At 38.5% G+C, this 25,226-nt stretch overlaps 1 protein-coding gene across 1 annotated transcript in view; it reads left to right on the top strand.

The window, feature by feature from the left end:
* LOC134533387 (uncharacterized) overlaps window positions 1-25,226 on the top strand; it is a 52,661-nt gene that overhangs the window by 21,974 nt on the left and 5,461 nt on the right. Inside the window, exons 6-10 of the mRNA XM_063370908.1 lie at window positions 1,338-1,393; window positions 15,577-15,642; window positions 22,262-22,450; window positions 23,879-24,052; window positions 24,961-25,167. Of these exons, the coding sequence (XP_063226978.1) occupies window positions 1,338-1,393; window positions 15,577-15,642; window positions 22,262-22,450; window positions 23,879-24,052; window positions 24,961-25,167 (692 nt within the window). The remainder of the gene's footprint in view (window positions 1-1,337; window positions 1,394-15,576; window positions 15,643-22,261; window positions 22,451-23,878; window positions 24,053-24,960; window positions 25,168-25,226) is intronic.

The following is a 25,226-nucleotide window of genomic DNA, read 5'->3' on the forward strand; positions in this document are numbered from 1 at the left end:
CTTAAGTGATATAAACTTTTCTTTTACTTCATCTGTTGTATTGAGAATAAGAAATGGTTTTGTGACTTAATAAATATATTGAAAATAAGGTAATCAAAATCAATGGAAGGCTGGGTGCCGACAAAGGTAAAAAATAAAATAAATGTTTCCTAATCCGAAATAATTTTGACAATCGAAAAAGTTCTATTGTTACTGAAAATGAAGGAATAATATACATACTTATTCGTTTACACACTATAAATACAATCCATTGAAAGTTTTAGCACTTAAGAATTATCATATATGATGGATTTATTGGATACTCGTAACATACATACTACCGAAAATATAGAAACACAGTGATTAAAAACAGCATTAAAATGTTTTACCAGTATCTTTATAGATAAATACAAAATAGTGATTATCAAATATAACATTATAATAAAACAAAAAAACTAGAAACTTGTTCTATCAAATATATTCAATATAATGTACTATGTCTTTATCAGTCTCATGACAACATTATCAGAAACTTGTTAATATCAATTAGCACTGTGCATTCGTGGAGAATTAAACAGTTTCTCTTTAAATAATAACGATTCAAAATAAAATATTTATAACACAGAGAATACAATAAACACATATGATAATGATTTAAAGACTGGCCAGTTAACTCGACACTGAGAATATGACATATTATTGCTTACATAACCACACATGTGATTAAAACAAAACACAAATGATATGTTAACATATTTTCAAAATAATATCACATCAGACAGTTATTCGTAATACATGGTGCCTCTAACTCTGTAGATTTACCAATCTCCCTTCTCATCTTAAACCAAATCATTCAGCAGTGCATCTATGATAATCAAGAGACATTTCATTATCATTTATATTGTACAGTTATAACAAACAATTTTTACAAACAAAACAGTACATAACATGTGAGCTAATAAATCACTTTTTAAGTACATAATACACACACTTATGTTTTCTTTCTTTTAGAACAAAGTAATTCAGGTGGCTGCTCTAAGATCTCATTCTCATAGTCTGATAAACACTTGTCTTCTTGGAGGTCTATATGCTCTTCGTTGCAGACGAAGTTTGGTTGAACAATGTCGTCTACTGGGGAATTGGCACACGATAGGCCTTTGCAATTCTTGCAGATCGTTGTACATTTCAAATTACTTTTTCGGCAAGAGCAGACTCCATGACAGCCTTTGGCACACCTGCAAGACACAGTTTTGAGGAGCTCTTCGGGTGCTGCAACTCTTTGTTGTAGCAGGGACTAGACCATGTTTGGAAATCTTCCAGCCCCATAGCAGTGGATCGGTGTGGTTGTTGCTCCACAGTTGCACTTGCAAATATGTTCTCAAGGAATGCTGGCGAGCAGCTGCTGGAGTTGGAGGCAAAGAAGCGAGGTTAAATTCATTTCTTTGTAGCGATTTCTGAAAAATCTTGTAGCGTATTTCATCTAGTGGTATATCACTACGTCCAGAGTAGATTGCCGCAATGAATTTCAGTCCTGCCACATCAACCTCATCTGCAGTAGTTTCGGCTTTGTTAAACACCCTTACAGCTTCTTGCAACTGACTCTATTTCTCCAGCATCTTAACGAATTTCAGTTTTCCTTTTCTGAAAAAAGCTGATATAATGTCGCAACCACTGAATGCATGAATGAATAGGATATTATCCTTAGCAGGTTTGGATGAATTGAAATTGCGTGGACTGTAAAGTGCATTGCTATGTTGACCCTTTCCTGGCTTCAATAAATATATGTTGGGGGAGTCTGGAGCTAATGCAGTCAAAATCACCAACAGGTCAGTGTCTTCCCCCACAATAACCACACAATCAGCATGCTGGGCGATGATAATTGCACTGGTCACAATTAGTGTCAGCATCCTCCTTCGCCTGCTTTACAACAAACTGCTCAGCTTTAAATTTCTCATTCAACATGGAGATAAGACGGTTCTTGTTATGTTCATTTGATAGAAATAATTATTGTGGCATTGTCACCGACATTGTCTCATCAAACATAACATTTGCTGCTGTCAGCTTATTGCCTCTTCGAAGTCGTTCCGCAGATTTTATACCGTTAGCACTTGTTTCATCTGGATATCCATCGAAAACAATGGTTGCACCTTGTTCAAAGTAATGTTTAACATACTCGACATATTTATTTAATATTGACGAAAATGGTTCTCGGGCCTGCCACAACACACGGTGTAAGAGGTAGCCTCCATCTATGACAGAAGCAGAGTTACTCATATCCATTGAATCCTTTTCAGGAGTAAACAGTTCGTAGAATGCTGATTTGCGTGTTTTACGCACACCAACTTCGTCAAATAAGGACAACGGATACGGAGCCAGCTCAAATTGAAAGTATTGTTTCAGTTGTTCATTTGATTTTTTATGTAATGAAATTCTGCGGAAAATCGTAACAGGGTTGACTGTAACTTCTTCCTTGTGAATTTTCACAGTAGAATTAACACATCGTAGGGGCATCACTCTTTGTTTTCGCTGAAACTTGACAATACCAAAATTACTGCCAATCATCCTCGAAATGCTGAAATTTCCGGCTTCATAAACTAGGTGGCAGTTAATCTTCTCTTCTTCAGTCCAGTACTTATGGACATTACTTCTTCCTTAACTGGGAATGGATAATGAGAGGTAAACCAGTCCAGCAATTTCTGTACATCAATGTCGTCTCTTAATATACGTGATGCCCTGGCATCAACATGCTGCTCAGTTGTCGCAAATGACACTCCACAGAATGTTTCAATTTGGTCTAAAATCGCAATAGCAGCAGGCATTGAAGAGATCCACTTTGCCAGAGTACTGTCTGTAATACATCTTACTTGTACATGTAAATGGTTTCCATATTCATAACTTAATGAATATCTAATAAAATCAAATGTTTAATATACTTGATTTTAACCTACATATTTACGATGAATAAATGTAAGCATTCTACTGAATTATCTATAAGTGGGAAAAAAACCAAAATCATTCACACCTCAACATGTAAAATCGCATATACCTGTTAATGTAAAAAATTAGTAAAATAATTAGGTTTTTCTAAATATTGAAATAAATTTCCTATAAATGATGTACCCCTTTTTTTTTGTTTAATGATGAGCCGCTTCAGAGATGTTGAACGTGCAAAACCGATAGATTTGGAATTTCCCACAAATCTAAATAAATGAGTAATTTTCAAATTGTCTTCTAAAGAAAACGCAATACCCCTTTTCGTATATATGGTATTCATTTGAAGCGAAATTCAACTATCTAAATTTAACTTCTTTACATACTTTTTGATTGGTCGCTTCGTTTTGGAGAAATTTGAGAAAAACCTCAAAAACAAACAAAAATATTCAGTTTTTTCAAAATGGCGGATGAAGCTTTACTCGGAAATTGGGGAAAACCTAATGTGATCATACTAGGGGTATGCTGAATACATTAAAACAGTTTCCAGCTTTCCTCTAATTATTCGTCAGCACTGTCTTTTTTTAGTCTAATTTATTGGCTTATAGAACTTGTGTTTAAATTTGTATTCAGATGACTGTTAATGTGTTTCTACTTTTTGTGTTGTAAATATGTTAATAGTATCAAAACAAAAATTACAGTAAAAATATTCTAATAGTATTTGGCTGAATAGTTAGCTAATGAGACATTACATCTTATTACATTGCCTGTTTGCTTTTGTACAAAAAGGTTTGCCAAAAAATAAATCAAACAATTGACCATATTTGGTCAATCACTTTGTGCGTGTTAATATATTAGCTGTTTGAATTTAATATTTAAATAAAAATAATTCCCTCCAGTTGCTTTCTCTGAGGCAGTGGACAAACATTTTTACAAATTTCTTGTTACATTAATATTTAATTGAGGAAGGGCCTTGCTGTTGGTGATTGCCAGTTATAAATGTTTCATTAAATTAATGTTAGTGATTCCTGAACAAAAGCATCTCGCTAAATATCGTGCCGTAACGTTTTTATACGTAAATATGTATACAGTATATAAAAATATAAAACGCTGTTTGGAGACTTCCATAGACTGTAATACTCAATAATGACACAATCCCAAAATGGTAATTGATGTATGTATATAAAAGAATATATTATGGTCTACTATAAATAAATCAAGTTTGCATTTAGATATGTTTGGCGATATCGAAACAATATGTATCTGTAATACAACTACAAAGATTTGTAGGGCAATAAACACGGTAGGTAGTTAATCACTAAAAAATGTCTTCATTAAAAAAAACACAGAAAAACTGGGATCCCAAACAATTTGTTAGTAAGCAGAATATTTCTTGATGAAAGTTTTTGGTTTGTAATAAAGTATATTCCTTTTCTTTTGTCGGTTTTTAAAAGTTTAAACTGTGTGTTCCCGTCTATAGAGAGTTTTAATGCTAGGGCTGTTTATCATTAAAAATGAGTACGCATGTCTTACTTAAGTTATCAAGATTCAACGATCAAGCCACGCGCCATTTCTTATGTACTAAGAAAACTGTTACGTATGAAGTTTAGATCACTTAGAATTTTAAATAGAACTGTTTGAGATATAACTTAAAAATCCCGTTTTTTTATTTCCTTTTAAATAACCTTTTTATGTGTAGTAAAACATCAATAATTTAGTAACATCTTATAATAAACGATGTAATAATGTGCAAATTAGACTGCAAAAATTACACATGCAATCACTGTGGTAACAACTCAGTTTTGATAAACTAAGACAAAAAGTGTTGGGATAAAACCCACGACCCATGGCACATTAGTGATACGTAAGCGACACCATTCCTTTAGAATATAATTTTTATTACACGCTATGTTTGTATATGTGTTTATTTAAAAGATAATAATTACATAAATCGTAATTCTCGGCGTTGTAGTTTTTAGATTTCCAATTTCACATATAGCTAATGTATACAAAACAACGGAACACAAAATACATTATCAATTATATGCAAGTATAAAAGTTTAGGAATGTACATTATAGAATATTTTATCATACAAATTTGTCTATATTTAACTCGGGTAGGTCATATGCTAAGATACGGTGGCAACCACTCGCTTCAGAAAGCCGAGTAGGCCCTACTCATCGGCAAGAGCCATGTGTTCCTTCAAGGACAGGACTCGCTGATAAAAGCTCTCGGGTGTGATGTCAGTGGAGTTGACAACACTGGTAAGCTGATCCCTGCCTGTCGCCAGCGCGGCTCGGCACGGCCCGGGTGCGAGAGAGAGGGCAACCGCAGATTGTAACTGAGATAAGGCGCGCTTCCAGCCGCCACCGCGGATAGAGTAGCCTCTGCTACCTAGCGGAATTCGGGCGACTGCAATAGCCTTCCAGCGCCCTTAAGTAGTGGTTTAAAATTGCGTTTTCACATTCACATACACAAATTTGGGGGGAAAAAAAAACATGAATTAAAAATAACAGGGAAAGTAACTACAAATGTTCACACTTACCATTTAGGTGTTAATTAATGTACCTACTTCATTTTTCTCTCTTCATACTGAATCGCAGTAGTAGTATTCAATTTTTGTCTTTTTTTCTCTAAATGTGTTGGTCTACATGTAAACACTTTACTCTCTCTAGAGTGTAAATAGCCTGTATATTAATATTTGTAACTTAAAAAGTAATACAATATAAATAATCTTGTTTCATATACGCAACTGTGATTCACTGGCTACGAAAAGCAATGTTCAAGTACTAGCTATAATAGTGCGATTACAAATTAAAGTTAAGAAAGATCACTTTCGTACCTAACATTCTTAGATTTAATGCTCCCGTATTATATAGAATCACTGCATGAAGCATTTGCAGCGATCAACAGTCAATAATTTTATAACAGTCAGTATACAACTAGACGTTTGAAATTTCATTTACCCATGCAGAGTAGATAAAGATAACCACCCACGCGATCCAGCCTCCTCTCGTTATCGGGTCACGCGATAACGAGGGGAGGCTGGAAGCAAACACGTAGCCAATACTCTAAAGGATGAACGAGTTACGACACCTGATAAAAGAGCCAGATCCTATTCACAGAAAAGAACGAAATGACCGAGATGAACGAATCGTTCTGAACGAATCTTTCACGGAACTGATCCGAAAGTACCGGTTCGGTCAAAAGAACCGTTCTGCCCATCACTAGTGCGTGCCCGGGTAGGCGGAGCTCTTGACACTCGACTCTTCCTTTCCTCCGCGGTGCGGAAAGCGTGAGTCAAATCCTTCGGGACCGACACCCGTGACAGTGACGTCATCGCTAGCCGTGACGCAGCCTGGCCGGTAAACGAGAACGGCTGGGCGTGCTTAGTCAGAGTTTATGTTTAAGTTGACGCGTAACCTAGCGCACGCTGCACCCGTGACGCAGGAAAAATAAAATGTTTTTTGAAGGGGAGGAAGGGAAGGCAGACGAGGAAGTGAAGTCACGCGTGACGTGTAAGCCACGCGGCTGCAGGCGTTCCAGTCGAGCGAGCTGCCCCTCGTGACCTCGGCGGCCATGTTGGTCCCTCCTCCCCACTCCTTCCCCCCTTCTCTTTCCCCTTGAACCGTTTCAAAGTTTCATGGGAGCCCCCCTCGCGCGGCGATCCCAACCGTCGCCCGTCCGCAGTTGGCCGCCAGTTCGAGCCGAGACTCTCCCCTTCGCACGTCGGGAACTCGTCTGCGGTCTAGTGCTCCGTGTTTCCCTCCCCCACTTCCCTAAACGAGCCGAAGCCTCGTTATCGACAGCTGGCGTGACGCGAGTCAACAAGAGAAGATAAGCCCCGCGCGTTGACTGCGCCTTCCAACTCGCGAGCGGACAGTCAGTCAGCCAGTAAACAGCCGCCGCCATGGGTTTCGGAATGACGTGTGTGAAGTACCTCATGTTCTTCTTCAACTTCGTGTTTGCGGTAAGTCCACGATTAACGCATAGTTTCACACAGGCAAGGAATAAGGGCGTGGTAAATAATGGGTCTCCACTGGAAGGAAAATGCAACTCAAAGTTACTTTTTACACGCTTTATATTAGCTTCACCTGTATGTTTGTATGTTTGTACCCGACTCCTTTGGGTGCGATTTTGACCCACTTTAAACGGCCAGATTTCATTCAAATCCTGTAGATTTATCGAGGAACGATGGCAATACACTAATTTGATGAGATTATTCCATTATTCAATTTGCAAAATAAGATTTTTGTCAATTTATATAATTTCAGGCTTTGTTTATATCGCGCCAAAGACAAACTGAAAGAAAAGAGTTCGCACATTGTAAAGAAAACCATTTCGCTCATGTGCAAACTCTTTTCTTTCAGTTTGTCTTTGGCGCGATATAAACAAAGCCTACTAATTATTGTGACATTTAATTAAATGAAAAGTGAGAGTGGGTTATATTTATTTTATCTAAGCTTGTGAATCTATCAGAATTGCACAAAACACTTTTAAAAAGTAACACACTATAACGTGTGTAAAATGTCTACATATATTGATTTTAGACTTTTTTCCAATTTGGCGGTGATTGAAACAACAGCGTTCCAAACTTTGCCTCGTCGACGAAGGCGCGGGAGTTGTTACACGCTTTTTTTTTTACACGCTTTATATTAGCTTCACCTGTATGTTTGTTTGTATGTTTGTAACCGACTCCTTTGCACTCGATTTTGACCCACTTTAAACTGACAGATTTAATCTAAACTTCGTACACTTATCGAGGACCGGTGACAATACACTAATTTAATAAGTTTATCTCAACCTGATTAGGATCGACAGGATTAAATAATTTCCTCACCCAGCCTCTGTGTGAGAGCAAGTGAGACAACCGTGCAGTCGGCGCATGCGTACCGTCTATCTACTTTCCAGCTCGAGCACTCGGGGTATTAATATTATTACAATTAATCGTCGACAGTTGGTTTCGATGACGTCAACCCACGGATTCGCCGGTTGTGGGTTCTAATTCTGTTCACGGCTGAAAAAAAAATTTTTTATTGTTTTCTTTTCAACAAATTTTGGGATTGGTGCCGTAAATCCTACTGTAATTCGTCTGGGACTTCGCCAATCCTTCTACTCAAACTAAAAAGTGAAAAATAAATATAGTTTAAAAAAACTAATAAACACGCTTTTAAAGCACATCGAACTAAATAGTGAAAAATAATTTTTAAAATAAGCTTAAAACAATAATGAACAAAAATACTAGTATTATTGTGAAAAAAGCGTGGGGCGCTTTGTTCCATATTTATCGTACATTGAGCGCCCGATGGTAGAGCAGTCGACATGTCATTGGAAGGCTCTGGGTTCGAATCCCAGTCTGGGCTATCCGAATTTTTCTCACATATTCTATACACTCTCATTGAGAAGGTCCTTTCCTCATCCTTCTCAATCCTAATCCTTCCCAAAATTCCTGTTACGTAAATGTGGAACGCTTCACTGACTATCAATCAATACAGCTGTACACATTAATAATGTGGTATTTGATTACATTTACTTATAGTTATCACGGAATTAATAGTAGATTAGAACAAATAACAATTTGAAAAAATTTAAAACACACGCTTTTATAAATAAATCAAACTAAAAAGTAGAAAATAAATAATAGTTTTAAAAAACTAAAAAAATACGCTTTTATAGAAAATCCAACAAAAAAAAAATAAATTTTAATAAATTTGAATTAAAAAATAGTGTAAAATAAAAAAGTATGTTATTTAAAAAAAGCGTGGGGTGCTTTTAAGATATTATCAAAATGATAATCCTTCTACTCATATCAGTCAATAAAATAACTATAACTATTGACACCATGCACCCCACGCTTTTTTTAAATAACATACTTTTTTTATTTTACACTATTTTTAATTCAAATTTATTAAAATTTATTTTCTATTTTTTTGTTGGATTTTCTATAAAAGCGTGTTTTTTTTAGTTTTTTTTAAACTATTATTTATTTCTCGTCAAATTCGATTCAATTAAACATAGGATTACCTTACGGTAGACGTGTTAAAATTTGCACTCAGTTGCTTACTTTGGGAAGGGGAGGGGGTGGGAATTATGCCCCCGTGAAACCCTAAAAAGAAAATCCATCATTCCCACCAACAAAAGGAAAGAATTTGAACGCAAACAGTGGGCAAAGTGGTTAAACCCCAAACGTTTCTTCAAATTTCACGTAGCCATTAAGTGATTAAAAAAATTGTTATTTATAAATTGATAATCATAAAGCTTTCCTCTTTTACTGTTAAAATAATTGGCCCTAACAGGACAGAAAATGACATACAGTTTTAAATTTTAAGAAATATAAAAATAAAAGTTAGCAAATATATAGAAATTCATTATGGCGAGTGAAACTGAGCATTAAGGTATAAAGTGCTTTCCAAGAAATACATATCTTTCAAGTTGAATCGTTAAGATTTTATTATTCAAAATAATAGAGAAAGTATTTGAAAAGACCACGGAGAGTCTGAATAATGTTTAATTGAAAAAAATTTCTACAACCCCCTCAGAACTTGTTGCTGTCGTAAAATTATATTTTTGAAATAATTGTGGGTAGCAACAAGTAGAGACCGGAAAAAATTCGCGGATTCATTTTGATTTTGTGATTGGCTCACAATTTATCTGAAGGACTTTGAGCCAACGAAAAAAACTTCAACCAAAGAAGCCAATGTAGCCAATGATCATGCGGCATTTTCCCGAGTATGTAGGGGATTGTGGAGTCTATCCTAAAGGTCACTAAAAACCATCAATTGTTCCAGTTCCTGGCACCACGTTAGAAAAATGTATGTAAAAACAATGGTATTATCCCGCATTAGTTAAATGAAATCTTTTACGGCAGTTCATTTTTCGGGATGAACTCGCAGCAAAAGTTTGTTTGTCTAATTCTTGCTCATCCTATATATGTATAGGTGGGATCTGGAAAATTTTGCAGTTTCAATGACCTTCAGGATAGACTCCACAGTCATATGCACACTTAGGCAAGAATCCCCTGCTCATTGGTCGCTGATTTGAGAGATTACTAAATTGACTTGATGTAAGTTTTTGGACATACGCCATTGCCATTTCTTAGCAATGGCGTGTGTCCAAAAACTTACATCAAGTCATGCACTCCCATTGCACAAATCTTTTAAAGATAACATTACTAAATTGGGTTGCCAGTGATTCAATACTTTCATTGATGAGAGTTTCTCATGGGCCCAGAGTCCTTCACTAAAACCGTGGGCCAAAGAAGCAAGTCAAGGGTAAAACTGTTTGAATTCTAGCTCAACGCGAAATGAATCCGCGAATTTTTCCTGTCCATGTGTATAGGGTTCTAGCCACAGAGCTTACTCTGTTTCAATCACTAGTTGTCCTTGTGATTGACCTTGGCATTTGTAAATGATCACACCGGGGTGGTGAAACCGGACAAGCGAAATGAAACCCACCAAGCGACTTCTGTTCTGTTTTTGTTACTCCTATAATTTTCCTAATGGATGGGAGTTCCGGAGAAGAGAACGGGAAATTTTTGATTGCAAACAAACAAGCCTTGGCATTCTAATCTTGTTCCACATTGGCAGTAGATTACTGTTGTTATTATTCTGAGTAGGGATTTTGCAATTTTCGTAATTATTTACAATTTGCTTGATTTAATGGGGATTTTTTCCATAAAAAGCTTTTAATAAAACATGTTTTAGTGCCTAGTGCATATCAACTAATTCTAACTCTTTTGAAGCGACCAAGACAGTGATTCCTGTCAACAAGTGCATGGAATTAAACGTGAATATAAGCTGATAAGCATTGATAACAATGTCGGAAAAATATTTATTGACTGAAATAAAACACTTAAGGCCCTATCACACGACGGAAGTTTCCTTTAAAGGTCTTCCATGGCGGCAGCAGGTATGGATGGTTCCGTGGAAGAATCAGCAGTGTGCTGGCCGTTTTCATGGAAGTTTTTGTAATCGGCAGTGTTAGAATTTCTGCGGGAGGTTTTGTAGAAGGTGTAAATTTTATTCAATCAGACTGAAGTGGTAGTGTGCATCTAGTGTCAAAAACTGTAATCTGTTTAGGAGATTTTTTATTTGAAACTCGGTGAACACGTGGTCTGTTGAAGTAGTTAAATAAAGCATATGCGACAATTATGAGGGGAAAAAACATGTTTATACAATAAAAAAGTATCACACAATTTTACATGTGATAGTTTCTTCATAGGAGTGGCTTGGCTAGCAATTTTGCTGGAAGCGTCTAGCAGAGTGTGTGAAACCCTTCATAGTGTGATACAGACTTTAGAAAGAATTCATAAGTTTTTAGATCAGCTGGAATGGAAAATATTTAATTTATTTATGACATTGTGTTGGATTTTTAGACGTCGGGCCTTCTCTTATACCATGACCACGTTTGTGAAATAACTAAAATTGCATTAGATATTCAAAATAAACAGTATAGCTAGAGACCGGAAAAATTCCCGATTTCATTTCGCGATAGGCTAAAATACAAATCGTTATACCTCAGTGCTGCCTCTGCTATTGGTTCACAACTCACCTGGATGACTCTGAGCCAATGAGAAACACCCAACCAAAGCTTTACCGAATCACAGGCTGCTACGCTGGAACGTCTCACAAGACAGCAGCCAATGAGTGGGTGGCATTTGACCGAGTGTACGTAGAACTATGGGAGTTCAACCTGCAGGTCATTGAAACCGCGAATTTTTCCGGTTCCTAAGTATAGCATAAGAGTTGACGAAAAAATCGGCAGGCAGATGTTCAAAAACAAGAGTTGAAACGTCACGCAGTATCAAATGAGCCACTGTTCGCAGACACGCGCCCGCTGAGATCATGCGACGAACTCGCTCCATACCCGCGAAGAGCAGCCGTCGCGGGGCCGTGACGTCATTCACGACGTGCACGTGGTGTTGTTGCTGTACAGATTGTTCCGACCTACGGCCGGCATTCTCACGGTACCCTCCCACACACATGCGCCCTATCAGGGTGGGGTGGGAGAAATTTTCAGTTCGTTTATACATTCCAGAGCAATAAATTTAAACGGAACTGCTAGGGATCACTCCCTCTTTTTTGACGTGACAACGTCTAATAAATCGATGAACGCCGGCTGCATGCACGAAAAAGGATGATTCCATGTCCCGTTACGCACATTGTCCCGTTACGCTGTGTACCGTTACGCTCATTGTACGCTTGCGCCGCATCTATCTCTCTTCCACTCGATTGGAACAACCATCGATTTCACTTTTTCGAGGCACATTAAACTTGAAGCACTCCCATTCGTTTCCTACTTTTCCTATCATCGTCCTATCCCTAACATAATAACACAGATTGGAAGCAGTTAAATAGCAAACATGTATAAAAGTTATAGTTAAAAATATCTGTTCTTTAAAGTAATAAACATACTTGAATTAATGAGTGCAAATGAAAGTAAATTTATCAATTAAATTGTAGATTTCATTTCACTCCTTCTTTGTATCCATACAAAATAGTGATAATTCGATAAAAATGATTCAATTTTATTCATAAAAGTATGCAATCATTTCATCAATGTTTTGTTATGACGTTGTCACGTTAAACTATCGTCCGTAAACCGACTTTACGGACAACCAATTTTTTTGATCGGGAGGGTATTAGAGCCCCGGCAATGACCAGCAGTGTTGCTGCAGTCGCGGCGACACTCGTGGGTGCACCGCTCGGGCGACATCACGTTAACAGTCGCGAAGTGACCGTTGCAATATCGATAAACTGGTCTTGCGATCGTAGTCTCGTCGGCGTGCTGAAGTTTCCTGACTTCGACCCCCGACCCGGTTTATATAGAACTAAGCTGTCCCCCCCACCCCCTCCCGCGACTTATGTTCACTCCGGTTCAAGGTCACACATTTAAAGAGTAACTCGTAAACAGTTTTAGATGAGCTCGTGCTTGAATACTGCTTCGTTACTTTCTCGCTTGCAGCGCGAAATAATGTGGCTCTTTCCCCAATTAGTAGAGGGTGAACCTGTAAAATTTATTTGGCAACAGAGTGGAACACCTCCCCATTGGAATCTCTTTGTACGAGAGTGGTTGAACGTCCAAGTCCCTGGTAGTTGTATCGGTCGTAATGGTCGAGACGGCAAGAGCCCTATTTCTCTGGCCTCCACGTTCACCTGACGTAACGCCATGCAATTTTTCCTTTAAGGTTTTATAAAACATCGTGTCTACGTTCCGCCGCTACCTAATGATTTCCCAGCACAGTATTGAAGAGACTGTTGAACTTAGGTTAGATGTGTGTGCCGTATTACTAAAGGTGCACATATCGAACGCGTGTAAGGAAGAAAAAAAATATGTTTAGTTTACCTTCAATTTAATGTATAGTTTAAATTAAAACTGTCACCATTGAAACTGGGGCATTATTTTTGTTAACATTCTACATAATGAATGGCAGCTCAATTGGCATGTCGTAATAGTCATATGCTTAGGGACCGGAAAAATTCGCGGATTCAATGACCTCTAGGATAGCCTCCATTATCCTCTGCATTTCTCAAGTAAACACGCGTGTTCATTGGGTACTAAATTGTGAGGCGTCTCCACTGGGTAGCTTGTGATTCGACGATTCATTGGTCGATAGCCTCTGATTGGTCCAGAGAGCTCCAGTTAAACTGCGAGCCAATAGCAGAACCAGCAGAATTGTACACATATTTCAATTTCAGCCTATAACTAAATGAATCCGCGGAATTAATCCGATCTCTACATATCGAACGTGTGTAAGGGGGAAAAAAAAACTAGGTTAGTTTACCTTCAATTTAATGTAAAGTTTAAATTAAAACTGTTGCCATTGAAACTGGGACATTTTTGTTAACATTCTGCATAATGAATGGCAGCTCAATTGGCATGTCGTAATAGGCATATGCTCGCAAGACGAACATAATTCAAACATGGCATTAATTGCCGAGTGAGACGAACTGATTGTTTGTACAAGGTCAGTAACAAAATATTGGTGACGTGATGGTGCTCCCGCCGGCGTCGCGTGACGTCATTTCTCAGAGATCGAGGCTGACTCATGCAGAAGGTTATCGGAAACCAGCCTGCCCACTCTCTTTTTATCCTCCTTCCCCGCTTCTTCCCTGCCGACAGCGGGTGGGTAGAATGTTCTAACTGGTTCGCTTTTGTCGCCGCGTTGACACTTGAGAAGGTTGTGTCGCCCGAGAGAACACAGCTGGCGCATGACGTAATGCGGGCGCATGTTCGAGAGAGCATGCGTGTTGTCAACTGCAGTGGCGTGCCCAGGATTTTGCTCTGGGGGGGGGGGGGGGGGGGGGGTCAGGCAGAAGGCTAGGGCCTTTCCGGGGGGCCTGGGGGGTATGGAAAATTTTGAAAAATACGTGTTCAATATTGCTGATTTAGGCTATCTAAAAATACTGGCCGTAACTTCATAAAAGTCAGTTTTATGAAGTCAGTTTACTCCAACATTCTTTAATTGTGAGTATCGGAAATATTTTTAATTTACTGCGTTTAATTTTTGTTGTTTATCATGAAAACGTTTTTAGAATAATAAGGCAAAATAAAACAAACTTTTCTTTTTTTAGAAAGTGAACTAAGTTTAATTAAACATGTATGCTTGTGTCATTGAATTAATTTTAATATGATACTAAATATTTATTTTTTTCATTTTATGAATTTAATATTAAAATATTTTTAGCCCGGAAGGGGGGGGGGGGGTCAGGTCCCGCTCCTCCCCCCCCCCCCCCCCCCTCCAGGCACGCCCCTGGTCAACTGCCGTCTCGACGTGCTTCAGAGAAACTCCGTTACTCACTGATCCCGAGTCTGACGCCCGAATAATGTGACTTCGTGCAACTTCGTTTTTTTTTCTATCGTAAAATAAAAAAAATATGTGTTACGTAAATAAAGTTCTAGCAAAATTCCGTCCTTTCAAGGTAGGTTTTAAGACGCCTAAGTGATCGTAACTAAAATATTTAAAAAATATATAATAATTTAAATAAAATTGTTATAACATACCACGGTTTTGAAACGAACTCAAAAGTACGAAATAATTTCTCCTAGCCCAATACAGATTTCTAAAACCATGCAGATTGTCCTGAAAATTTGTGATTGTGAATTTTTTTATACCTATGAAAATACTTGTGAGATTTAAAACGAAAAACGTGGGGCGCATGCAATATATAATTGATGCATAGATAGTGCACTTAGGCCACTAACAACTTTATTATGACATAAATTGTTATGTGAATTTCCTCAACTACAGCTACTCACTACACTCCTTGCATGCGCCCCACGTTTTTCATTTTAAATCGTACAAGTACATATTTCATTTGTATCAAAAATTCGCATTCAAAATTTTTCCAGGAAATGTGTATGGGATTAGGAATATGTTTGGGGTTATAAATCTGTTTGGGGCTAGAAGGAAAAAAAAAACTTTTTAGTCCGTTTTAAAAACGTGGTATTATATTATTATTATTATTTTATTTAAAAAAATCATTTTCAGCTTTTTAGTCTGTTGTGTGCATTGTCATCCAGTTCTGAGCCATGTTAAAGTTTAAAGTCTCTAGCTCATCGGGAAGTTAGTTTGAAAATTGGTACATAACAGATAAACAGACAGATAAGTAAGCTAGTTAATTAAAATCGGTTTATGTTGCATTAGCGAGCGGCACTCTTCGCAGTGTTCGGGCCTGAATGTTGGACCTCCCTGCATCGTGACTATTATGGAGAAGGAGGAGGAAGTGGCGGTCAGTGTAGGGAGAAGAGTAAACTCACCCGCAGTTGTTCCAGAAATAGCTATCGTTTCTTTCGCATCTGCCAGCACGCCAGAGCTCCAGAGCGGCGAGCCATTACGTTACGATAAACTTCGCGTTGGAATTATGTATATAAAACTTGAGAGGCAAGAAACAAACAAAAAAAATAATAATTTTAGAGATTCGTTTCATACTCACATAACTAACTTTTAAAAAAAAAACTTCAATTTTTTTTATGTAAGTTATTATTGCTTGAATTCTCACAATCCCCCTTAAGTAAATTTAGCCGTGTTATTTTGTTTCTTTCTGAAGCCAAACTTACTTGTGTGCAACAATTAGAGGTGAAAAATTACCACAAAGTGGTGAATAAGATATGGTAGTTTAAGTATGTTAACTATTAATAGGCAAGATATTGATTTCAGCTTGATAAACCTAGGAAATACGATTTTTTTTTGAATAGTTAAACCAAAATTTACCCTTTACACCTCATTTGCAGTCGAATATAGAAAAATTGGAAAATAAATACTGCAGCCTACGTAAATCTGAAACTACGTACGTCTGTCCTGCTTAGTTTCTTAACTCCCGCTTTATTTACGGAATTTTTTTTCAGTTTTACTTTAGAACAAAGCAACTCAACTCGTGCTCATTCTATTTTTTTTTTCAGTTGAATTATTAAAAAAAAAAAAAAAAAATGTAAACGCTATGAAACTCGTTCCGTTTTTTCATTCTCAGAGTGTTCTTGTGCTACACAGCTTGCACGTTCGGTCTCTTATCCACATCCAGTCCGTGGTGGCAGTAGCGTAGCCAGGATTTGTGTATGGGGGTTGTTATGAAGCATGCCCCCCCCCCCCCCCCCGTATTAAAGCGGGTGGTCCGGGGGTCCTCCCCCGGAAAAATTTGGATTTTAAGGTGTAAAATAGTGCTATTTTAGCAGTTTTCGGTACTTAAATTTAAATATTGTAATGGTAAAAATTTTATTAATTTTTAATATGAAATTTGTTTGAGTGATGAATAAGAAATTTAATTAAATATTTGGGTGCTAAGGGGGGGGGGTTTGAACCCCTAAACACCCCCCCCCCCCCCCTATAGCTACGCCCCTGTGTGGTGGTCCAGGCGACGACACACGCTGTCCGTCGCACGACGCGCGGTTTTCCGCGTGCGTCGTTCGCACGACGCTGTTTCGGGTCGCGGCAAATATAGCCGCAGCCCCGCCGGATGTGTCCCCCCCCCCCCCCAACCCCCAATTCAGGAAGCCACGTGACCGCACTCGACCCTCCACCCCCCTCTTCCCCTCTCCTGTCAACGGCGCCGGGGTTACTGGCTCGCGGAGGGGAAGCCTTCTTTTCACAGACGAGAGAGCCAAACGTCCGATCGTGCATCTTCGGTTTTTTTTGTTCATTGTAAATAAATACGGCGGTGTTGATAAAAGGAAAGACCATAAACAAGGCAACGGTACTTATTTGTACGCCGCCATATATTTTTCGTTTGCCGTGTGTCCGTGAATGTTTATTTTGGACAACTAATGATAACTAATGGTCAGTTAGGTTGGGTTAGCTACATTATAAATACTTTAAAACACCGTGGACTGTTGATTTGGTTAGGATAGCTACATTTAAGATACTGTGAAATCATGTAAATGGTTTCCTAGCGCTGGATAGCTACATATTAAATAGTTATTTGCTAAGCAACCATAAAACGATTTTACAGTATTTTTTAATGTAGCTATACTTACCTAATATAACCAACCATCCACAATGTTTTAAAGTATTTATAATGAAGCTAACCTATCCTAATCGACCGCAAAATTCAATGCCACACCCGGTTTATACAATGAGATAGAACGGCGTATGACGTATGAGTAAGCTACATCCCAAATAAATACACCTGTTGTGGTACGGGGAAAAAAAAATAGTGCGTGGAGTCCCTCCGCGCGGAAGAAGTGAAACTTCGTAATGTGGGAACGAAAATAGGAAGGGGTTGATTTTTAGTGAAATCATATTGTATCAAATCAAACTAAAATAAATCATGAAATCATTCAACGATAAAAGCTGTTTATTTAATTAAGCGGACGGGTTCGCCCCAAGGAGAAAATTGACGCGGCGAGACCTCGTGGACATAGAAGAATGACACACACTATTTATGTGTCTATGAAACATGATTTTTTTTTTCTGCAATTTAAAATGTAATATACAAAAAAATTTGAAACAAATATGGTGACACTACAAACTGTCAGGATCTTTATTTTTTTCCTTACTCTCTACTCAGTTCGTTGGAATATTGGACGCTACTCGTTGCTAACGCTCGCGCATGCGTTCGAGTATGCCACGCATTCACTCTCGCTCTGTCTCTTTCTAATCCCCCTCCCCAGGAGCGTTGAACGTTTAACGCAACCTTGTTGGAAGTCGCATTAGAAGTTTCACTTCAAAAAGCGAGCATGAACTTCTGGGAACTTCGGGTGTGGCTGTCTCGTCTGCGAAATGAAGGCTTCCCCTCGCGGAGAACCCCGCCAGTCCTCGGAGGCGCGCTGGCAATCAGCGGGTCCGCTGAGACTGCCCGGCTTCTCGCTAGCCAGTATCTCACGCACGGGCTTAGGTCCCTGTTGGGTTGGGGGGGAAGTCACGTGCCGAAACCATGTTTCAAGGGCTCTCGCCTATCCGGTCGAACACACAATGCGCGTGGCTTCAGAAGAAACCACACGCGACTTGAAAACTGCCCGAAATATCCGAGTGGGGTCTGTTTATGAAAAGCTCTTAATGATACGCAAAGGGCAGATGGGTACTTATGTTTCCGTATTTAAGTTGTATTTTAAGGAGAGTGAAAAAGGCTAAAACTTATGTTTTCAGAATTTTTTTTTTCGTCATCAAACTCTTCTTGAAAGCACTCAAGTGAATTGCATTATACACCTTCAACTTAATTTATTCTGTTCTTCGTCGTAAAATGTTATGTTTACCGCTCATATCTCATTAGTTGCCTTATGCGCTCTTGTTCAAAGAACCATGCGCTTAGAGAAGCACCAGCGAGCGCCGAAGTTATCCTGCCTCACTAACACAACACACCTCTGACTAGGCGGATTTTAATCATTCCAAATTTCTGATGTGACAAAAGTTCAGTGGGTGAAATCTACCTGTGTTCATTAGTTTTGTTACATGATATATCACATAATATTGTTTACGTATATTATACAACCCGTTATTTAAAAAATCTCTCAATTATGAAGTTGTGCATTCGAAGCACGTTTTAAAATACTATGTAAACAAATTTTGAATACTTTTTAGATGCATATTTCTGAGTTTTAATGATTCCGTGTCTAAGAACATGGTTTAAAAAGTTAACGAAATCGGCAGGGCGGTGGGCCGTTGCGTGTTCCGTTGTCTGGTGTATCCTCTGAGGTTCTAAAGTAGCGCTCGTTAGTTCGACGAAACAAACACGATAACGCCGATAACGCTCAGGTGTATCTTGGAAACGCCCCCAGGGAAATCTTTGGATGGTGTAACTTTCACATAAAACTTGTCACAATCTCATTTCTTAGAAACATAATATTAGTAAAGACATGTTGAAATTATTTTAAGTGGTCGTGGGTAAGTCTCTTGAACCCCGTAACGATTTTTGATGGCCACGTCAGCTGTTGATCAGGTTAACGTCTGGCTATACTGAGATATCGGATTAGCCTGTTTTAAACTTTTGGTAGAGAAGTTTAACAGAAACTGTTGCTTTATTTTAAAGTAATAACGCAGATAGATGGAAATATTCTCTTCTCTCTCTTCCCCCCCCCCCCCCCCCACAACAGTCTGATATAACTATTCACATTTCTGCAAAACCTATCTGTATTCCCTCGTCTGTGTTTGTATTGGGAAACTCGTGTTTTTTTTCTCTTGTAGGACGATAGTATGCCACTGATACTGCACTGATAAGCTGTTGATGAATGTCCAGAACTTGCTACACGTGGGTGGGTGTTGTCCTGATAAGTGGCACACTAGCCACCGTACAGTTTATTCACGCGATCAGTCCCGCATTAGTTAGAATGACGGAACAAACCGGTTTTAATGAGATTATGTCAACAGTATTTAGGGGCCTTTCAGTTCTCTGTGGATTCCCTTTGTGTGTACATGTCTGTTGCACTTTGTTCTATTACTGAAGACATTCTCTGCTGCGTGTTTTTTTTTCTTCCTTCGAGTCCATCCAGTTACAAATCCACGCAACCATTAGACATTGAAAAAAATCTGCCTGTAGAATACTGATCTTGCAATTAAAAAAAAAATAAAACCTTTAATTTTAAATCTCACTCTTTAGGAGTTTTAATCACTGAGACAGTTTTTTTCTCTCTCCTGATATACCATTTCTGTCTTTAATATTAGTGAAAATATATAGGTAGTTAAAGCATGATAAAACACAAATTATGATTTTTTAAGTAATATTAATTGGGCTAGGCATAATCTGAGCTAATGAGCTTGTGTAATGAAACACAATTTTGTTCCAATATTCATGATATTTGAATTATCAGTCTAGTACTCGTATTTTTTTGGTATTCCTGCAAACAGTAATACGTGGAATATAATGTATCCCACTCAGTGTATAAAGTTGATATCACGTCGAGATGGTTGTGGCACATAAACACGCAGCTAGGTTAAATGTTGGAATGTTTTGACTAACCGTCGCAGTGAACTAGCCGTGTGGAAACTTTGGAACGCATTTCTGCGACAGTGCTCGTCTGGGAAGTCAAGCAGATAAGCCGGCCGACTCGCAGAAAGTAAAGATAAAGGTGTTTGTCGACAGGTGAAGCCTGATAAAATTTGCGTGCGTCTACACACTTCCGAGGACAACATAAAGGGTTAGCTTTCGCAAGAAATGTATTTGGCGGAAATTGTGATATTTTTTTGATGTTAGAATGTTTTATTTTATGTTCATATATCGCCAACTGCGAGGACTGTGCAAACTGGATTTTCTTCCTTTGTTTATTTAAGAATATTGAAAAAAATTGGTAAATTATTTTTTTAAAAAAAGCATGTGTTTTCTTATGTCCCTGTTTTATAAGATATACTTCTTTTTGATTTAAGACACTGAACTATTCTGAAATTTATTGTAACAAAAATCAAATAGAACACAGTATTCAATATTAATATAAACATGTGTATAGAATAATGTTATAGAAATACGACAAACAAAATATATGCATATGCATTTGCATGAAGCACAATATGTATAATCCAGTAATCTGTAACTAAAAGTTTTTTAAAAAAAATTCAATTGCTGGGTTCTAAACTACAGTGCTACAGCTTATTAACAGCGTACTATAACCACTGCGCTACGAAGCCTTAAAAGAGTTCGAAAGGAGAATATGTATTATAATTGTTGTAATATCATAATCCTTAGGTTTTTAAATACTTGAAATTACTCTTTTCGTTTACCAAACTACTTAGGGTAGTTTCACTATCATAAATTTCATTTGGCACACCAATACATTTGGTACGTCCCCTAATTTTTTATGAAAGTGACTGTACATATGGGCTTCCGTTCATACACGTTGGTCCGCCATCCTCCTGTGAAAATTTCGTTGCATGGTGTCATTAATTTTTCCATAACGCGCCTAAAAGATGTACAGTACACTCCCGATTATCCGCGAAATTAAGGGGTAGGGCCACCGCGGATAGTGAAAATCACGGATAATCTGCAAAAGAGCCGGATATGGGAAACAAAAAAGGAAACATTAATTTAAACTTAAAAATCTAAAACTTTATGTTCAGTAAAAGTTACAATCAACAGTAAAAAATTTTAAATGATGCTAAAATTTTAGTATTTTACTGAATTATTAACATACAGTACATTTCAGTAATGTAAACATAAAAGTGCTCAACCATACGACTAGAAACAAAGCACGACAGAGACAAAAATAGCAACGCAAGCCAGCCTACTGCGTGAGTTCCGAGAAGGCCTGTGGCGTTTTACTGTATACTGCACACAATACACTCGTCAGTAGAGTTCAAATTTGCTCACTTGTAATAAAATACAGGTTTACATATGTGCTGTATTTTTTCGTAGCATGCGCGGATAATAGGGAGTTTACTGTATAAAGTAATGGAAAAGTGTTCAGGGAAGTCCAGGGAAATGTTATTGCAGGTCTGCGTGGACAATCCTGCGCAATCACACGAGGCCCCGTCGACGGCAGGCCGTCGCGTGCGCTCGGGTCGGCCGCTCCTGCACGTTCCTCTCGGAGACGCACCACAACGCCGAAATGCCAAATTGACAACAACGCCGACAGCTAGAAAACTGCTGTGTACCACAATGCCTAATTACCACAACGCCGAAATACACTAACGCCGAAAAATGTCATTGCAGGACTGCCACAAAGGTTAGGTTAGGTTATACTAGGTTAGGTTAGGCTAGGTTATATTACGCTAGGTTAGGTTAGGTTATGTTAGGTAAGGTTAGGTTTGATTGTGGTATTTCGGCGTTAAGGTACATTTAAGAAACACACACACAAATTCCTTCAGTTGTTATTTCGGAGTCGTGATACACAGCAGTTTTCTAACTGTCGGCGTTGTGGTCAATTTTGACATTCGGCGTTCATGGTATTTCGGCGTTGTGGTAACGACGACCCGTCCCTCTCTGCTTGCAGCTGGCCGGCCTCGCCCTGCTCATCGTGGGAGCGCTGATGCAGGCCAAGGTGGGCGCCGTGTCGCACTACCTGGAGGGCAAGTTCTCGGCGCCGCCCATCTTCATGATCGTCATCGGCTCCATCGTGTTCGTCGTCGCCTTCTACGGCTGCTGCGGCGCCATCCGCGAGAGCAGCTGCATGGTCACCACCGTGAGTGCTGCCCCCTTCCCCCCTTCCCCCCCCCCCCTTTACACCGTCGACGTCCCTTCACTAGAGACCGGACAAATTCGCGTATTCATTTCGCGATAGGCTAAAATACAAATAGTTATACCTCAGCGCTGCCTCTGCTTACTGGCTCACAACTCACCTGGATGACGCTGGGCCAATTGAGAAACAACCAACTAAAGCTTTATCGAATCACAGGCTGCTACGTTGGGACGTCCCACAAGACAGCAGCCAATGAACGGGTGGCATTTGACCCGAGTGTACGCAGAACTATGGAGTTCATCCTGGAGGTCATTGAACCCGCGAATTTTTCCGAATTTTTTCAGCACTGAGGTATAACTATTTGTATCTTAGCCTATCGCGAAATGAATTCGCGTATTTTTCCGGTCTCTACCCATTACTTAAAGTACATCTTTGAAATCCTCTTTATTAAAGAAAATTAACGTTATCATGGCCATAACTTCAAACTGATCGGCGAGTATGGCAATCCTTAAAAGTTTTTCAAGTGAATATTACCAATAGTAGACTTGTAATTTTCGTTCTACTATTATGACAAACCCAGGCATTTAAAACAGAAATTATTGAAACTCAACCTAGCCCCTTTTATTTTTCCCTGCCCTAACCTCTCGAAGGCCTTGCACGGATTCCCATTTCTGTACTGGGTTTGAGTCCCGGGTAAAAACATGGGTGTGCATTTCTATCCCCAGATGATGTCATTAAGATAAATGCCGTAGTCGACGAAACTGCCAAACAAAACAAATACATGTCAATGACAGTTGGCTCGTCAGTTTTTAAAACTACCGACGGGTATAAACATGGAAATAGGTGGTCAGACGCCTCGCTTCCCACCGAGGTAATACAGGTTCGATTCCTGACGGAGTTATGCCTCAATGTTTCGCTATTGGAAAATGTTGCGGACGTTTCCGTGAGTTTTTTTTTTTTTTACTTTCAGTTTCCGCTCTCATTTCTTACCCCCATCATCGTCGTCTAATGACCCGAATATCGACAAGCAATTAAGCCCTCATTCATTCATTTATTCATTCATCTATTCATTCCTTCTGGGTTACCGGTTTTGCTGATCATAGACATTCAGTAGTTCAGAGATTCACCCAGCCAATCACAGCTGGCTGGTTCAAATAAGGTGATGGCTTCTTTTGGGGGACTGAAAAAACTTTGGATATAAAAAGTATGATGATGATTTTTTTTTTTTTTTTTTTTTGCTGTCAGTGAAAGAGTAAATTCGTGAAATATAACGGACCCTATTTCCCAACATGGACGACAACCGCTTAAAACAAAATTTGCATGGTATGCTGAAATCTACCATGAATTAATATTTCCTTATAATTAATCACTCCGTTATGACTTAATTATTATTTCCTCCCTTTTCATGTTTATCTGCTTTTCTTTTTGCAGTTTTCCATATTCTTGATGGTTATCTTGGTGGCAGAAATCACTGTAGCGGTGCTGGCATTCGTGTACAGAAATGAGTACCAGAGTGTATTCACGACGGAATTCGCAAGAAATGTCGCCGATTATGGCACTGGTAACAAGACTAATGATGGCACAGTGGATGCTATTCAGGCAACAGTAAGTAATATTTCATTTTATAAACAACCTTAGTGTTATTTTGATATATTAAGAGTAATTTATTCTGACATGAACAATCTTCTTGGATTCAAGTACTTAATTTCAGTGAAAATCTTTAAACTGGAATTTTCATTGTTTTCCCATATAAGTAATATTTAATATACAATGTTGGAAACAAAATAAACCTGTGTGGGCACGTGTGTGCATGTGTGATTTTTAGAATTACACTTTTTCTTTGCTCAAAATGCCGCAGATAAAAAAAATTATGTATAAATATCATAAATTGGACTTAAACATATACATGTATATAACTAATTAAATTTAGACTATATGTCTGTCATGACCTGACTTTGACAGACTGAAAAGTTTTTGCGACTATCTTAACTAATTTTTTTTTAATTTTGCTGTTCATTTTGATATTGGGCTCTTCTGATACAGTTTAAGCACTGAGAAAACATTTTTGGTGTATATTGTTAGAAATTGTTCAGTCCAACCTTGAATCTGTATATGTGTGTGTGGATAAAAGAGAGTTTTTTTACATAAAAATCTACAGTTTTACTCCGAGCTTGATGAAATTTTGCACTTTTGATGTTCAAAATGAGAGGAAAATTACTGTCTACATCTCCGGACACTGCAGGTTGACAAACGAAAAAATGGTGCTCTATCAAGCTTTACAATAAAAGGCTCTAAATGTAGAACAAATATTAATTCTTCGGTTGTTTGCTTTCCATCTAAATAAAATCGGCACTTTTTATACGATTTTATATGGTACAATTTTGCATAATTGGCTTTGGACCAAAAGCAGAGGAAGGTCAGCGTAAAGCCAGGGCAACGCCGGGTACTTCAGCTAGTGTTTTATGACCTAGGTACTGCGCTGTGTGCTTATTTGCTGTTTGTTGTGTCTGTAGCTGGAATGCTGTGGTGCTCAAGGCCCTCAGGACTACAATGGACGAACACTGCCCAGGTCTTGCTGCGTGGCGCCTGAGCACATCTGTACGGATGCCACAAATGGGGCGCATGTCTTCCTGACTGGCTGCGAGGAAGCACTGAAGAACTTCATCAACAATCTTGGTTTGCTTATTGGTTGCCTTGCCATCGGTGTTGCCTTCATCATGGTAAGAAAACAGTGCACATGTCGATTTTAGTTTGTTTTTTTCTCCTAGTTATATTTTTC

The sequence above is a fragment of the Bacillus rossius genome, chromosome 6, assembly GCF_032445375.1.
Source record: "Bacillus rossius redtenbacheri isolate Brsri chromosome 6, Brsri_v3, whole genome shotgun sequence".
Classification (NCBI taxonomy): Eukaryota; Metazoa; Arthropoda; class Insecta; order Phasmatodea; family Bacillidae; genus Bacillus; species Bacillus rossius.